The sequence below is a fragment of the Panthera leo genome, chromosome E1 (genome assembly GCF_018350215.1).
Source record: "Panthera leo isolate Ple1 chromosome E1, P.leo_Ple1_pat1.1, whole genome shotgun sequence".
Lineage (NCBI taxonomy): Eukaryota > Metazoa > Chordata > Mammalia > Carnivora > Felidae > Panthera > Panthera leo.
The window spans coordinates 28297795-28315719 of record NC_056692.1 but is presented as its reverse complement, the minus strand read 5'-3'; the positions used below and the strand labels follow the sequence as shown (position 1 = coordinate 28315719).

The window sequence follows — 17925 nt, the reverse complement described above, 5'->3', positions numbered from 1 at the left end:
CATGCAGTGTGGCCCTGTCTGGCTTACTCTATTAAGTGCGTGGTGCCAGCCTCCACTCCTGTAGGCTCTTTGGGCAGGTATCAGCCACTGGCCATGACTCTAGCCCACCTCTTAAGTCCCTTATCACTAGAATTAAAGCACAGATGAAGCCCCATGGTGGCAGTAGGGAAGTACTTGGTATTTCAGTAACTATCTCCAAACAAAAATTCTCTCTCCCTAACTTCAATCCTTTTATAGGCCCAAGGTAAGGATACAGTAAAGGCCACAAAATCAGTGTTCATCACCTCCTTTGCAAGCTGTGCACTGACCAGCCATGCTTTGGACTTCATTCGTACTGGTTAGTTCTTGGACTTAGGGGCCTCATGGAGACATAAAGAATCACACATAACCATCTTGTTACACAAACAATCCAATGAAGGAAATAAACAAAGCGATGGTTGCTACTCTAGGCCCAGGGATCAGGGAAGCCTGATGGAGGATGAGAAGCAGCCAGCCATGTAGAGAGCCGGGAGGATAGCATCCCAGGGACTGGGAAGGACAAAGGCAAGGGTGCTGAGGCGGGAAAGAGCTTAGGGTGCTCGGGAAACAGAAGCCCAATGCTGGTGGAGGTGGTAGACAGGGAGGAGCACACCGTGCAGGTAGGCCAGAGAGGTGGACGCTAAGGGCCATAGAGTCAGAAAGCAGATTAGAGGTTGCTGGTGGAGGAGGGCAGGGGAGGAATTGGAAGAGACTGCTTAATGGGTATAGGGTCTCCTTGGGGGGTGATGAAAATGTTTTGGAACTAGGTACAGGCAGTGATGGCACCACAATAGGAGTGTGTGTGCAATAAGCAGATGGATTCATCCATGTCCCAGGGTAAGCAGAGTGCCATGGTCTGCTTTTGACTCTAAGTGCGCTCCAGCAGCTGTGTGGGGAACAGACAGCAGGGGGTGGAGAGAGACAGGGAGTGGGGCGGGGCCCTGGTCAGGAGGCCGCTACAGCCGTCCAGATGAAGGCGACGGTAACTAGGATGAGGGCGGAGGCCTGGAGATGGGTAAAGACTTCTTCCCAAACCCTGGCTGATCCCACGGAGCCCAGCCCTGAGCAAAGCAGGAGGGATCCCGCATTCAGGCGGGAGAAGCACGCAGAGCCCAGGGCACAGGAGGAAGGAAGGAGCGTGCAGAACCTTGCGTGGGACCTTCCAGGTAGAGCCCTGGAAGGCCCAGCAGCGCACCTTGTTTATTGGGTGGGGGACCCTTTGGGCCCTGGCCCATGAGGACGGTGGCGCTGAGGCTAACACATGTGTGTATTCCACGTCAGATACAGCTCAAGGAGCTTTACAGCCCTTCCTCCCCCAAACCGTATGAAATGCTAAATTGAACTACATGAAATAGCTTGTTTTTGAGGTCAAAATGATCAAATAGCATGGCTCAACGAAATGTCGTTATTTCATTTTATGGATAAGGAAGCTGGGTACAGAGAGGTTAAGTAACTTGCCCAAGGGCACATAACTAGTAAGTGGCAGTCACAAGTCAAACCAGCCAATGTTCAAATCTTGCTTCCTAAGCCCCAACTCCAGGTGAGTGCGGGCCCACAGAACTTTCCGTGATGGTTTTCTGTGTCGGGGCCATCCAATACAGGAGCCAGTAACTACGTGTGGCCGTTGAGCACTTAAAATGTGGCTAGTACCAGTGAGGAACTGAATTTAATTTAATTTTAATGAAGTTCCATTTAAATAGCCACTTGTGGCTGGAAGTTACCATACTGGACAGTGTAGCCCTCCTGGCCACTGGGCCACGCAGTCTCTTGCAACAGCAGCAAAAAGACAGTCTGGCTTACTGTCTTGGGTCTTTTTAATTGAGGTTGGGGGAGGCTGGTCGGGGGTAGGCCTGCCAAGTAGAGCGCAATCATCCCAGTCATCCTTGTCCCTGTCCCACCTGCCCAGGAAGTCCCTCAGACTGAGACACCATGCCCCCTCACCCTGGAAATAGGTAAGAACCTAACCTATAGATCAGGCCAGCTGTTGCAGCCAGCGAACTGTACCCCAAAAGCAGAGCTGTCTTTTGTGAGAAGCTGAGCAACTTCCAATGTTTCAGAGTCTCAGAGCCATAGATATCATCTCACGGAACCCTTCCTCCCACATGTGTGGAGACTGAGGCACGGGGAAGGGGTGGTGGATTCTCATGGAGGCACTTTTCTAACACCACCTTGCACTCAGTCATCTCTGTGTTTGTCCCAAACTTCTTAGTAGCAGGGATTCGGGCTTCTCCCTTTACACATGGGAAATTAAGAATAAAAAGGCTGAACATCTTGCCCCAAAAATGGTCAGCAAGAGGCTGGATGCTACAGCCCACATCGAAGCAAACTCCACGCTAACTCCAGGGCTAGCTGCAGTTAAGGATGTTTCCATGGGAAGAACTGAAGGCCCCTAGGCTTGTTATCTCTAGAATTCTCTTGTTATTTCTAAACTCCTACATGACAGGAGTTCCTCAGTCTGAGTCAGGACATCCTGGGCTTAGGTGTTTTTAAGTTTCTCTAATTAATTCTGACCCAGCCAGCACAGCTACAACCCTCTGATTCTAATTCAGGAAGCGCTCACCTCCATCTGCCTGCCCTTTCTCAGAACCAGACCCAACAAAGCTTAAAGACACACTGTAGCTTCCTCCTCCCAGAAGAGATTTTCCAGAGGCATCAGAAAGGAAATGAGAAAGATTCTGAGAGCGCGGGAGTGCTTGTCTCCTGCCTGCGCTGCCGCCACCCCCTGTGGCTCCTCCCCATACACACATCCCTTCACACCCCTTCTAAAGCTTCAGAGCTGGAGGGCCCAGTCTTGACTCTCCTATCGCTCTCCATTGTAGGCTAAAGGCCGCCATGAGCTCAGAGGCACCCACCACTCGACAGCTCTCGGAGTACCTCAAGCATGCCAAAGGCCAGGCGCGCACAGCCATCCGCAACGGGCAGGTGTGGGAGGAATCCTTAAAGAGACTGAGGCAGAAAGTGGCCTTGACCAATGCCACAGGTACAGAAAACCCACTGACCCTCTGATGGCGGGAAGGGGCCATGACCCTGCAGGAGAGAACAGGAGTCACCAAAAGCTGTATCCCCTATTAGGAGCACCTTCTTGGCTCTCCCTGCTCAGGTTCATGGGCTTGCAGAGCAGGGAGGGGCTGAGGGGACAGCTGTGCCAGTATGGTTTTGTTTTATTTTGTTTTGTTTTGTTTGCAGAGAAAGGAACTCAAGCCCAGCAAGGTCACACTGCCAACTCCAAATAAGGGGACATTCATGCTCTTTGTGTAATGCCATCTGTAAAGCCTCTGTCCAGAGGAAGTACTAAAGTCAACAAACATGGGCTCCCTGTCCCAAACCAGTGTCACCACTACTCTGCTTTATGTCTCCATAAAGGAGACATGTAAGCCACCTGTACCAGGGGGATTTACTGGGATTATGTCACAGGAGATGAGATTTCCATCTTGTCTTGCATAATATGGAGCTGAAAAAATGAAGTGACGGATTGATTGTGATCTCCAACCCGTCCACTCCCACCCCTACCAAATGTCACAGCTTCTGGAGGGTCAGGGAGGAAGGGGCTTGGTCCCAACCAGAGGAAGGGGCTGCAAGTTCTTCCTGGGAAAACAGCAGGTCCAGGAAGATAGCAGGCTTAGGACTTGAGCAAATTCCAAAGTTCCAAAAGAAGGAAACTGGGATGAGGTAGGGAGAAATAGGGATCACTTTAGACTCTGAGACTCAAAAGGTACAGAGGGTTGAACCCCTGCCCCTGCCAACCTTCACAGATGGTCCCCTGAAGAAGCCCCCATAGAGCAAGATTCCCTTGCTTCTCTTTCATGCAGGCACCAGGATGGATCACAGACTGCTTTAGGAGGTTAGCAGTTCTCTCCTTTCTGTGCCAGCACGGGAGCCTCTGCTGCGTAAAGCCCCACTATGTTACTCCTCCCAGGACCACAGCACCCCTCACTTAAAAATTACCTGTCCCGGGGCACCTGGGTGGCTTAGTCGGTTGAGCATCTGACTTTGGCTCAGGTCATGATCTCGTGGTTCAGGAGTTCGAGCCCCACATCGGGCTCGCTGCTGTCAGCCTGTCAGCACAGAGCCACCTCTTCAGATCCTCTGCCCCTCCCCCACTTGCCGTCTCTCAATAATAAACAGTTTTTAAAAATTACCTGTATCTTCCCAACATCTTCCTTATCTAGGTTCCTGCTTGCTTGGTACTTTAGATGTCAGTGAAGCTTTAGAAGAAGAAAAGCAGTCTTATCAGACTAACTCCTACTAACATGTGCTTAACCTCTCAGGGGTATTTTCGTTCTAAAAGAAAGATCTGTTGATTCGAATGCCCTGATTAAAAAAAAAAAAAATCACTAACAATGCTAGCATTTTCACAGTTACTACCTGTGTGTCCTTGGGCAAGTCCCTTGAGCGCTGTGGCCTCAGTTTCTCATCTGTAAAATGGGAATTAAACCTCTTACCTCAATGAGTTGTCAGGATTAAACAAGAAACCACCTGAGAAATGCTTACCTAAAACAGACAAATGCATTCCCAGAAAAGTAAGTTCCCCTCTGCTTTCGGTTTCCTGCCTCCCCGCCGTGCCTCAGAATGGAGAAAGAACTCAGCCCCTCTGGCGTCCCTTCTGTTTCAGAACCTGGCCTGGACTTGACTGCACTGTCTTGGGAGGTGGGCTGTGGTGCCCCCGTTCCTGTGGTGAAATGTGACAAGGACAATCCTTACCGAACCATTACAGGAGATTGTAACAACAGGTAAGGGGGCACGGGCAGTTGTCGGGGGCGGCCCAGCTAGGGGTTTTGCCGCTTGGCCATTCCCGGCAGAACCCCCGCTGCCTCCCACTCCCGGGCCTGCGGCCCACCGGAACCCGTTCATATTGGAACCTTCCCGAGCTTCCCCGTCTTCCAAAGGGGCCGCCGTAGTCCCCCGCCTTCAGAGCGGACGCAGTTCAGCGACCCCCCTCCCCGTTTGAGAGGCGCCTCCCCTGCGCCCCCTTTCCCTCGGGCGGAGTCCCGCCCCTTCCCTACGGGTCCCCCAGGGCTTTGGAGAAGCGGAGCCCGGAGCGCGGGCCGAGGCTGAGGGAGCGTCTTGCTCGGTTTCAGGAGGAACCCCGCTCTGGGCGCCGCCAACAGGGCGCTGGCGCGCTGGCTGCCCGCCGAGTACGAGGACGGGCTCTCCCTGCCCTTCGGGTGGACGCCGGGGAGGACGCGGAACGGCTTCCCGCTCCCGCCGGTGAGGGCGGGCCCGGGGTGCGCGCGAGCCCCGAGCGGGAGGGTGCAGGGGGAGAGCCCAGAGAGGACGGGAAGCGCCCCCAAACGCGCACGGAACGGAAGAAGAAATAGGTGGGAGGGCGGAGGTGCGAGGTGGGGCCCGCAGCCGGGGAGAGGTGGAGACTTGGACGGGCTCGGGCCGTGCTCCCCTAAGTGCCACTAGAGGGCAGCGGAGCCCAGAGCCCAGGCACGTGGTGGTCACGTCCCAGCTGCCCACAGGCCAGATACCCTGGGGTCTCCCAGGCAGATGGCCTCCCTGCCCCATCCTGCCCGCGCTTACCCCGCCCCGGCCCCTGGGGTGCATCAGCTGTTGTTTGCCCGGAGGTCCTATCTGTTGGCCTCTTCTGAGTTGGCAGCCCCTCCCCCAGAGCCCCTCTCCTCCTCCCAGACACCTGGCACCTCCCTGTCGCTTCACAAGCAGCCTGTCTTTGTTTTCCCATTTCCATAGTGGAAAGGGCACTGGCCTTGCAAGCCATCAATTCCCGCAGACATGTGTTCAGTCCCATCCCTACTATCCCCTTTTGTAGCTGCAGGACCGTTGGAAATTGGCCTCACCTCTCCAGTGTCCTCACCTTCGGAAAAGGTGTAATGCCACCCACCTCACAAACTTGTCATGGGGATTAAATGTACCTGTTATACCCTGGGTGTTCAATAAAACTGCAGTTGAATCTGACTCCTCAAAGCACTTTTTCCTCCAATCCTTCCTCCCCTTCTGTCTCCATCTGTAGGCCCGGGAGGTTTCCAACAAGATTGCAGGCTACCTGAGTGAGGAGGGTGTTCTGGACCAAAACACGTCCTTGCTGTTCATGCAGTGGGGTCAAATTGTGGACCATGACCTGGATTTTGCCCCCGACACCGAGCTGGGGAGCAGCGAGTACTCCAAAGCCCAGTGTGACAAGTACTGTATCCAGGGAGACAACTGCTTCCCCATCATGGTAGGCCCCTGCAGCTGTTGGTGACAAAACCCCTGCCTCCCTGACTAGCAGGGTACCTCATGGTAGATCTCGAATGCTGATTTGACAGCTTCCCAAGCCTCACACATCCATTCATTCACTCATCCATTTATTCAATAAATAGACATTAATCATCTACTCCGTGCCAGGCACGGCACTAAGCACTGGGGATTCAAAGGTGAATAAGACACTGTTCCTTTCCTCAAGGACAGAGAGCCTGTGTGGGAAATGGACAAGTAACCACTAATGGTGAAATTGGGAAGCTCTGGGGAGGGGCGGGTCGTCTATGTGCCTGGCCCAGCAGCATTGGCATCACTTGGGGACTTCTTAGAAATGTAAGATCTCAAGCCTCATCCCAGACATTGGGAAACAAAATCTACGTTATACCAGGATTCGTTCTATACACAGTGAAGTTTGTAGAACGCTGCTGTAAGTCATCGGGGTCTGGGACGGCTGCTCCCAGAAAGAGCTGCAATTTGATGGATGAATCAGTGAGAGCAGGGATTTGTGGGCAGCAGGAAGAGAGAGGCACTTGCAATGGTGCCCCATTTTTTTCTTATTTTACAGTTAGAGAGTGATTTATTCACTCAAACAAATCAAGGCTCTGTGCTGTGGTGTAAAGAACACGGACTGTGGAGAGAAGTCAGTCTAGATCTGAATCCCATATATTTCCCTTCCTGTTTACAAGTTCTGGAACAAATTACTTAACCTTTCTGAGCCTCGATTTTCTCACCTGTAAAATGGAACTGAATTATCTACCTTACATTTTTTGAGGACCAAAGTGAGATAAAGTATGCATAATGCATAGCACATGTTAGATCCAAAATAAATAAATGGTAGCTGTTTTTAGTAATTTTGTTATTGTTTATTTCTTTTGAGAGAGTGCATGCAAGCAAATGGGGGAGGGGTCAAGAGAGAGGGAGATAGAGAATACCAAGCAGACTTGGACTCAGGGGCTCATCACAGTGTTCACTGGGGGGAGGCTTAATGGGAGGAGGGAGTTCGTGAGGGAGGACTCGTGCAGGAAGGGCTCAACGCTGGACTCGAACCCATGAACCACGAGATCATGCCCTGAGCCAAAATCAAGAGTCGGTCGCTCAACCGACTGAACCCCCCAAGTACTCCGTTCATAGCAGTTATTAACAAAGCCTTTCCTATTTCTTGTCCTGCTTCCCTGTCCAGGGATCTCAGGACTCCTTCCCCACCAAAAGTTTGGAACCTCTGCTATAAAAGAGTGAATGATTCCCCTCAGACTTTTTACACAGTGGGATGTAATGAACTTCAGGGCATTGTGGCTCAGGATGTATAGTGTCAGCAGGAGGCATCTGGAATCAGTGTCTGGTCCCAGGGTCCCAGGAGGGCTCCATCAGCATCTTTGCCAGCCGCATCCAGACCCACCCTGGGGAGAGGTTGCCAGATCCCAGCTGTGCCACCTCTGCCCAGTCACCCACCCCCCCAATCTCTCTGCAGTTCCCTCCCAATGACCCCAAGGTGAAGACTCAAGGGAAGTGCATGCCTTTCTTCCGAGCTGGGTTCGTCTGCCCCACTCCACCTTATCAGTCCCTGGCTCGAGATCAGATTAACGCTCTGACCTCCTTCCTGGATGCCAGCCTTGTATACGGTCCTGAGCCCAGCCTGGCCAGCCGCCTTCGAAACCTCAGCAGCCCGCTGGGCCTCATGGCTGTGAACCAGGAGATCTGGGACCACGGACTGGCTTACTTGCCCTTTGACATCAAGAAGCCAAGCCCCTGTGAGTTCATCAACACCACCGCCCAAGTGCCCTGCTTCCTGGCAGGTGAGTCCAGGCTGGGAACAGAGGGGCCCAAGGACTGGGAGCAGAGAGAGACCAGAAAAACTTCAGGAGGCTGCTAGGTAGCTTCCAGAGAGGCTTTACTGCTGCTGCTTCTCGCATGCTTTCTGGAAAAATGCACACCAAGCCCCCATTGCCTCTGGCACTGGTCCAGGACTGGTAGAAGGGCCCGGATGAATACAGAATCTAAGAACATGTGTTCACCATCAAACAAACAAACAAACAAAACAATTAAATCCAGAGAAGCACAAATAAGAAAAACCTACCACCCACAAATGATCATTGTTAACATTTTTAATGCCCACCTTTCCAGGTTTTTTTAAATCATAGATATAGTTCTACATTGTTTTACATAATTGGGGTTATACTATCAGTTATGTTCTATAACCTGATGTCTTCACTTAATATGTCACATCATTAAATATTCTCCAGCATGATTTTTACTGGCTGCCTGATATTCCCTGACATACATTATCATGATTTATTTTCTCAATCCTATTTAGAAACACTTAAATCATTTCTAGTTTTCCTGTTTTTTTTTTATTTTTATGTTTTATTTTTTTATTTTAATTTTAATTTTTACTTTATTGTTTTTAGGTAATGAATATCCTTGTTGATGAATCTTTGCACTCATTTAAAAAAATTTTTTTAATGTTTGTTAATTTTTGAGAGAGAGCACGAGCAGGGGAGGGGGGAGGAGAAGAGAGAGGGAGACACAGATCGGAAGCAGGCTCCAGTCTCTGAACTGTCAGCACGGAGCCCTATGTAGGGCTCGAACTCAGGAACTGCGAGATCATGACCTGAGCTGAAGTCGGATGCTTAACCGACTGAGCCACCTAGGAGCCCCTGGACTCATTTTTAATAATTTTATTAAGATAATTTGTTAGAAGAAGAAATTTTAGATTAAGAGGAATGCATATTTTTAAGGCTTTTCATAAACTTGGTACAAGGCCCCTGCTCCACACAACCTGTGCACAACCAAAGCCCCCCAATTCTGTTCATTCTGGGGGCCTCATGTCCTCCTGGTCCTCTTTGCCTTGGGCTCCTGGAGGCCTTTCCTCTTCCAAAAATCTACTCTGTCAGGATAACCCCCGCCCCCGCCCCACCCACCTGGACATGGCAGAAAGCCAGTCCATAGGCCCAGATCTCTTGGGTAGATCTCTTCAATTCTGTGTTCACACATATCTCACATCAATCCAGATACAAAACTGAGCCCTTTCCTGTTTTCCACAAAAATATCCGGTAAGACCAAGCATTTGGGAATTTAATAGACTTTTCCTAAAGATTAGAGGACACAAGAAATCCCCTTGTGAACACCCGGTCTTTTGCCAGTTAGCTGACCTCCTATCCTGTCACTCTCTTCTTTCCTTTCTTCCAAAGGCCCCCATCTCTAGATACTCCTCCCATTGTTACATGGACAAATTCGACCCTACCTAGGAACCTGCCCTCAAACTCCCATTCATAAAACTTTTCAAAGTTTCTCTCCACCAAAAGCCCTTATCTGTTTGTACTGCCCCATCTTAGAAGGAGTTGGGATTGTAATTAGCAAAATTTTCCTTTTTCATGTCATCTGTAGTTTTGAGCAGTCTTGTGCAGTCAGCCTTCTTATCCCCGTTTTCACAGATACAGGGACTGAGGCTTAGAAATGCCAAGTAACTTGTCCAAAGTGACCCAGCTAAAAATCATGTGTGTGGAGCTGAGATTCAAACCTCTGAATCCCAACCCCCATCCCATTCCACTTGACTTCCCTTAGGTTAACTGGAAGGAGGGGCTTAGGAGAGGGTCCCTTGGGCGCACTATCGTGTATTTCTTTGTGCAAGTTACTGGGTTTTGGGGCTACTCAGGGGGAACCAACCTTCCTGCATTCTGGACTTTCAGGAGATTTCCGAGCCTCCGAGCACACCTTGCTGGCCGCTTCCCACACCCTCTTTCTCCGAGAGCACAACCGGCTGGCCAAAGAACTAAAGAGACTCAACCCTCACTGGGATGGAGAGAAGCTCTACCAGGAAGCCCGGAAAATCCTGGGAGCCTTCATGCAGGTACAGAAGCCCAGGAGCACTGCCTCCCTCACCCACCTAGCGTCTGCCCCCCCCCACCCCCCGCCCCGCCACCCCTGCTCTGCCCACAGCCACCCTCCAGCTACCTCCTCTGTGTCCCGCACCTCCTCTTCCCTTCTCCTCCGCTGCTTCCTTCCCACTGCCTCATTATTTCAGCCCCCCTTCTTGTTTCTTTAGCTTCTCTGCCCCAAAATGAATCCCTGAACTCAGAGTGTTGGAGAGTCATTTGTCTGTTGGTCACTCAGTGTGCCTGCCCAGATGCCACCATCACTGGGACCAAAGGCTCTGTCTCTCCTGGGACTGACTGTTGCAGAGCTCTTTGGGTTATTTCAGTTGGATTGTCTTCTTTTTCAATTCTCCGCACCCAAGCCACATGTCACAGGAAGAGTCCATTGCTATTGTAGATTGGCTGATTGACTAACTAGAATTAACTGTGCACGTATTTTTTTAAGCATTTTATTTTGAAATTATTATAGGTTCTCAGGAAGTTGTTAAAAAAAAAAAAAAAAAACAGTACACACACCCAGCCTCCTCAGTGCTAATGTTTTTGCATAACTATGGTACAACATCAAAAGCAGGGCATTAACATTGACACCAACCAAAGGTCTTATTCAGATTTCACCAGATTTAAATGCAATCATGTGTGCGTGCATGTGTGTGTGTGTGTGTGTGTAGCTCTGTGCAATTTTATCACATGTGTAGTTTCATGTAACCACCACCACAATAAAGATACTTCACTCTCCCATCACCTCAGGACTCCCTCCTGCCCCCCTCTGATAGCCACATCCACCCTCCCCCTTCCCAGGTCCCTATCCCCTGACAATCACTAATCTGCTCTTCATCTGTACTGTTTGGTGAATGTTACCTAGATAAAACCATGCAGTATGTATCCTTTTGAGGCTGGCTCTTTACATTCAGCATAATTGCCCTGAGGTTCATCCAGGCTGTTGTATGTGTACAGTCCCTTCCTTTTTGTTGCTGAGTAGTATTCCCTGGTTTGTTTAACCATTTACCCAGTGAAGGACATCTGGAGAGTTTCCAGTTTGGAGCTATTATGAATGAAGCTGCTATAGACATTCGTATATACATTTCTTCATGCAAGTAAGTTTTCCTTTCTCTGGGAAAACTCTGCCCAAGTGCAGTGGGTCATATCGCAAGTCCATTTCGCGTTTTAAAAGGAACTGCCAAACTATTTTCCGGAGTAGCTGTACTATTTTATGTTCCTACCAGAAGTGTATGAAACATCCAGTTTCTCTGCATCCTGGTCGTGATTTGTTGTCATTGTTTTTTATTTTACTCTTTCTGATAGGTATGTAGTGTTATTTCATTGTGGTTTGAATTTGCACTTCCCTAATGGCTAATCATGTTGAACATCTTCTCCTGTGCTTATCTGCCACCTGTATATCCTCTGCAGTAAAATACCTGTTCATATATTTTGCCCATTTTCAGATGGATTATCTTTTAATGTTAAGTTTTGAGGGTTCTTTATATATTCTAGATACAAATCTTCCATCAGATATGTGACTTATAAATATTTTCTCCCAAGCTCTCATTTTCTTAACAGAATCTGTTGCAGAGTAAGAGTTTTTAATTTTAATGAGGTCCAATCAGGACACTTTTTTTTTTTTTCTCTCTCATGGGTTGGGCTTTTGTGTCAAATCTCAGAACTCTCTGTAGTCCTAGATCTCCAAGATTTTTATTGGGTTTTTCCTAAAGGCTTTATACTTTTATGTTTTCCACTTAAGGCCATGATCCATTGGGGGTTAATTTTTGTATAATGTGTGAAGGTTAGGGTGAGGCTCATTTTCTTTGGCCACAGGGTGTCCAACTGTTCAGCACCACTTACTGAAAAGGCTATCCCTCCTCTAGTGAATTGCTTTTGTTCCTTATCAAAAATTTTTTGGGCATGTTAATATGAATTTATCTCAGAATTATCTATTCTATTCTGTTAATCTATGTGTCTATTCCTATACCAGCACCACAGTGTTTACTCTGGCTACACAGCAAGACTTACTATGGGGAACCATGATTCTTCCCACTGTATTCTTTTTCCAAATTGTTTTGGCTGTTCCAGGTCTGTCCCTTTCCTATATATTTTTAAATAAGCTTATCTACATCTACAAAAAAAAAAAACAAAAAAAAACCTTGCTGAGATTCTGATAGGAATTGTATCAAAACTATAGATTAATATAGGAAGAATTGACATCTTTACAATATTGAGTTTTCTAATCTGTAAATGCAGTGTGCCTAAGTGTTTAGGTTTTCTTTGCTGTACTTCATCAGCATTTGGTAATTTTTATCATACAGATCCTGTACATGTTTTGTTATATTTGTACCTGAATATTTCACTTTCTTTGGGTAAGTCATAAATGGTATTACATTTTTTCTGACCTGCCACTTGCTCTTTATCAGTGCATAAAAATGTAACTGATTTTTATATGTTGACCCTGGCCTTGCTGAGCTCAGTTTGGGGAGTTCTTCTTGTAGAATCCTTAAGATTTAAAAAAAAAAAAAAAAAAAAAAAAAAAAAGATTTTCTATGCAATCATGTCATCTGCAAATAAAGACCGTTGTATCTCTCTTTTTGTAATCTATGTTTTTAAACATTTTTTTCTCTTGTCTTATATCAGTGGCTATAATTTCCAGTACTGTGTTGAATAAGAGTGGTGAGAACTGGCATCCTTGTCTTCCTAATCATAGAGGGAAAACATTCAATCTTTCACCATTAAGTATAATGTTTGTTGGGGTGCCTCAGTTGGTTGGGTGTCCCAGTTGGTTAAGTATCTGACTCTGGATTTCAGCTCAGGTTATGATCTCATGGTTCATGGGTTCGAGCCCCGCATCAGGCTCTGTGCTGACAGTGCAGAGCCTGCTTGGGATTCTCTCTCTGTTCCTCCCCTGCTTGTGGTCACTCTCTCTCTCTTCCTCTCTCTCTCAAAATAAATGAACTTTAAAAAAGTGTAATGTTTGTTGTAAATCTTCTGTGGATGCTCTTGATGAGGTTGAGGAAGTTCCGCTCCATTCCTAGTGTATGGAGAGTTTTTATCATGAACAGATGTTGAATTCTATCTAAGGTCTTTCTTCATTAATAAGACTTTTCTTCTTTAGCCTATTCTGTTTGCTTCAGGTTTATTTTACTCTTCCTTCTGGTTTCTTTCAGCACTTGGAAAATGCTATACCCCTTCCTTCTGGGCTCCATGGTTTCACATTGGTGTTCATTTGTAGATAGTGTGTCGCTTCTCTTTGGCGATATTTAAGACTTTGTGTTTAGTTTTCAGAAGTTTAATTGTAATGCATCTTGGAGTACATTTCTTTGGGTTTATAATGTTTGGTATTAATTCAGCCTCTTGAATCTGTAAGTGTATGTCTTTCACCAATTTGGGGACGTTTCTAGACATTATTTCTTCAAATTCTTTTTTAGCCACCCCTTTCTTCTCTATGTCTGGGACTCCATTAATAGGAGTGTTAGCTCTTTTGTTATTGTCCCACAGAGCCCTGAGGTTCTGGTTTGTTTGAGGTGTTTGTGTGTTTGTTTTGTTTATTTTCTCTCTGTTGCTTAGATTGAGTTAATTCTACTGATCTGTCTTTAGTTCTACCCTGTCATCTCCACTCTACTACTGGGTCTTCCTAACAAGTTTTAATTTTAGTTAGTATTTTTCAATACTAACAGTATTTTTCAACTGTATTCTACAGTTTCAATATTTTTTTTATAAATTCTACTTCTTTGCTGAGATGGTCTGTTTTGTGTTTCAAGGTAACTTGTAATTGATTGTTGAAGCGTTTTTATGACAACGGTTTTAAAATCTTTATCAGATCGTCTCAGTACCTGATTCATGTAGGTATTGGCATCAATTGATTATCTTTCCATTCAAACTGTGGCTTTTCTGGTTCTTGGCATTATGAGTGATTTTTTAAATGATATCCTAGATACTTTAGTTATTATGTTAGGAGACTCAGGATCCTATTTAAGTCTGTTTGGGTTTAACATGTATGTCTGGCATACTTTTGTGGGCTTTAGTTCATATGACAGGTTTTTTTTAAGTTTTTTTAAATTTATCTTTGAGAAAGAGAAGCGGAGGGGCAGGCAGAGGGACAGAGGATCTGAAGCAGGTTGTCTGCTGATAGCAAATAGCCCAACACAGGGCTTCAACTCACAAACCTGCTAGATCATGACATGAGCCAAAGTCGGACACCCAACTGACTCAACCACTCAGGCGCCCCCACCCCAAGTGACAGTTGTTTCCTGAGCCTTTGCAGTGCTATTCTGGTCTGCTTCATTCTTCTGGTGACTCTGGGGTTCACATTCAGTGCCTACTGATGCAGTCTGCAAGGCAGGAAGGCCCTTTCCTGGCTGCCTTCTGTTGCCCAGCAACCTTCTAGGGGAGCAGCAGCCACTGCACCTGGTCTCTTTATGGCTGTTGTGTGAAGAACAGAGAGATATGGGGTTTCACTGCTGCCACCATTGCAGGCATATCAGACCATCCACCAGCCTGAGGTGTGGACGGCTCAGAGCTTGGGTTGTGAAGTAGGTCTGGGGGCTCTCCACTAGGTTTCTGCTGGGTTCCCCCGTCCCAGTCCTTTGGAGAGAAAGAGCAGGCTCCCTTTGGCTCCTTTTGTGTATTCCTATTGGGGGTTCCAGGTTGCCAGGCTTTCCTGCACTCAGTCTGGGGGCATACAGGAACTCACTGTGCTGTCATTCCTCAAGTCCTGAGGTCGTCAGTCAGTCCACCTTCTTTCCAGCTTTGAAAGTCTATTTATGTTGTCTATGGAATAATTTCCAGAGTGTTTACATATATTTAGTGTGGAAGATTAAGGGGAAATGAGTCTCCTCCATCTTGTTCTGGGACCAGAAGCCCCATGCACTTAGTTTTAACCATTAAAGAGACATATCCCCTTTATTTCTTCTCAAAAATCTCCATAATTCAATATTAATTTTTAAATTGGATCCAGAAATCTTGCTGCTGGAGATGTTGGTAGGAAATCATCCAAGGAATGAAAAGTATCTACCTAAAGATGATTTGAGTTAAGGTTTTATATTGGTTTGTTTGGGCTGCCATAGTAAAATATCATAGACTGATTAACAACAGGCTTAAACAACAGAAATTTATTTTCTCACAGTTCTGGAGGCTGCAAGACCACGGTATCAGCAGGTTTTATTTTTCCTGAGGCCTCTGTCCTTGGCTTGCAGATGGCCGCCTTCCCTCTGTGTCCTCACATGGTCTTTCCTCTGTATGTGTACCTCCCTAGTCTCTCTCTCTCTCTCTTCTGATAAGGACACCAGTCCTAACTGGATGAGGGCCCCACTCTTATGATCTCATTTAACCTTAATTACCTCTTTATAGGCCCTATCTCCAAATACAGTCACATTAGGGCTTCAACATATGACTTTGGAAGGGACACAATTCCATCTATAACACGAGCGGCCAGCAGAAAGAGGGTCATGATCAATTAGCAATGTCTGCTATGGTCACAGGAAGGGAAATGGGCACATATGCTATCCATTTGCCCTCCTAGATTTTTGAACACTCATCCCCCTCAGCTGCAGCTTCCTCCAGCCTCACTCTGCGGAGATTTAAGTGTTCTCTTACCCTTTCCTCATGATATGTATCCCCACCCCCTCCAGATTATCACCTTCAGGGACTATCTACCCATTGTGCTCGGTGATGAGATGCAGAAGTGGCTCCCTCCATACAGAGGCTACAACCAATCTGCTGACCCCCGAATCTCCAATGTCTTCACCTTTGCCTTCCGCTTTGGCCACTCGGAGGTCCCCTCCACCATGTCCCGCCTGGATGAGAATTATCAGCCTTGGGGTCCAGAAGCAGAGCTCCCCCTGCACACCCTCTTTTTCAACACCTGGAGGATGGTCAAAGAGGGTACGTCCTTTTGGGGAAGCACTGTCACCGGGCAGTCTCACTCTGCGGCCTGCTTCTAGGGAAGCCTGGCGTAGAAGCCAGACTCCAGGCACTTCCCCCGTGACCTTGGGCAAGTGAATTCACCTCATTGAGCCTCATTTGTAAAATGGGGACGATGGTACCTATCTCACTAGGATATACAAAAAATTAAGTGGCATAAATGTGAGAGCACCCCACAATGGTTCCTGACACACAGGGAGTGGTCGATATATATCAGTTATTATTCTTTCTCTCCTCCTCTGGCCTCGAAGGTGCCTGGGCTTTCCCTGCCTCAGGCTTCTCTGACCCCTGTACAAAGAATTCATGGGCTTGGGAAATAAATTGCTCTTTCCTGCTCTCCTCTAGGTCTTCCTACCTCCATCACGTGCCAAAGGTTGGCCCCAGCTCCCCTTTACCTTGAGTTGGGCTGTGTCGCAACTGGCTTTGCTTCAGGCCTCACAAGTCAGGGCCATTCTCTGTAGGCTTCCGCCACCTCTTCTCATACTTCCAAGTTCCTGGGGGGAACATATGGAAGGAGAAGGAGCAGGCTTTCTGAGCTAGAGCTCCAGAAAACTTCTGAAGCTTATAGGCAGGCCATTGCCCCTGTAATGCCTCTGTCTTCCCCACCCCAGGCCCCAGGCAGGCAGTCTGGACTGCCCTCCAACCCCAGCATACCCTGCAGGCTGCACCTTGCTCTTCTCTCCCGGCCTCCAAGCTGATGTTCAGCTGGCCCTACTTTTACTGAGAAGAAATGTCTAGTGGAGGGGGAGGGGCCAGCAGTGGAAGATAGCTTCACGCTACCCACATCCCCAGGACGGCCTCTGGCTCTCCTTTGCAGGTGGAATTGACCCTCTGGTCAGGGGCCTGCTGGCCAAGAAGTCCAAGCTGATGAATCAGAATAAAATGATAACAGAAGAACTGCGCAGCAAGCTTTTCCAGCCCACTCACAAGATCCACGGCTTCGACCTGGCCGCCATCAACATACAGCGCTGTCGAGACCACGGGATGCCCGGTGAGTGGGCCTGAGGTCCTGTCTGGCCCAGGGAACGTTTAGCTTCTTTCTGGGGTTCCTGGGGACTCCCTTCCATTAACCCTAAGGATCTGACCAATTCTAAAACATAAGGCAGAGATACCAGTTTTTAAAATTCATTTTGTTCATCTGTGAAATGGCATCTTCCATTTTCCCTAATGTGGAGACAAGAGAACATATCTGATACCATCTTGGAGCTCCTCAAATGAAAAAGAGATCAACAACTGACTTGTAAAACCAGTTTAAAATCCCAGAAAAGTCACAGACCTAGAGCAGCGATGATAAAGATAATATATGTCTAGTGCCGATTCAGATGACTGATCAGTAGGGCCTGTGTTGAGATGAATCAGGAGAGGAGAATAGAGGGGCTCCTGGGTAGCTCAGTCGGTTCAGCATCCAACTTGCAGTTTTGGCTGAGGTCATGATTTCATGGCTTCATGGGTTCAACTTCTGCATTGGGCTCTATGCTGGCAGTGTGGAGCCTGCTTGGGATTCTCTCTCTCTGCCCCTCCCCCATTCATGCTAGCTCTCTCTCTCAAAATAAATAAACTTAAAATAGAGAGACGGAGAAAGAGAGAGAGAGAGGACAATAGAGAGAAACCAATGACTATCGGACCTTTCTTTTATACCCATGAAAGGCAATTTAATGTAGTAATTAAGAGCCAAACTGCCTGGGTTCAAGTCCCAGCTGTGCCATTTCTAGTTATGTGACCTTAGGCAAGTTACTGAACATCTCTGTTCTTCAATTTACATATTTTTATGGCGCTTAGAATAGTGCCTGGACCCATAGTAAGCACCACATAACCCGCTAGCCGTCTCATGCCTGAAGTACCGCGAGTGTAAAACAATGGATCCCTGCTCACCCCGTCCCAAAGGCTAGGAGTCCAGACTTTCTGGGGCTGATGGAGCTGGGGCAGG

The 17925-nt window shown here is 47.6% G+C and overlaps 1 protein-coding gene across 4 annotated transcripts in view; it reads left to right on the top strand.

Annotated features, from left to right (window-relative positions):
* Nucleotides 1–17925, top strand: part of LPO (lactoperoxidase) — a 34215-nt gene that overhangs the window by 8580 nt on the left and 7710 nt on the right. For all 4 annotated transcript variants that reach the window (XM_042914933.1, XM_042914931.1, XM_042914932.1 and 1 more), the window contains 8 exons: nt 2838–2998; nt 4631–4748; nt 5097–5226; nt 5993–6199; nt 7688–8012; nt 9906–10066; nt 15707–15959; nt 16816–16989. In XM_042914933.1, coding sequence (XP_042770867.1) covers nt 2838–2998; nt 4631–4748; nt 5097–5226; nt 5993–6199; nt 7688–8012; nt 9906–10066; nt 15707–15959; nt 16816–16989 — 1529 coding nt within the window. The remainder of the gene's footprint in view (nt 1–2837; nt 2999–4630; nt 4749–5096; nt 5227–5992; nt 6200–7687; nt 8013–9905; nt 10067–15706; nt 15960–16815; nt 16990–17925) is intronic.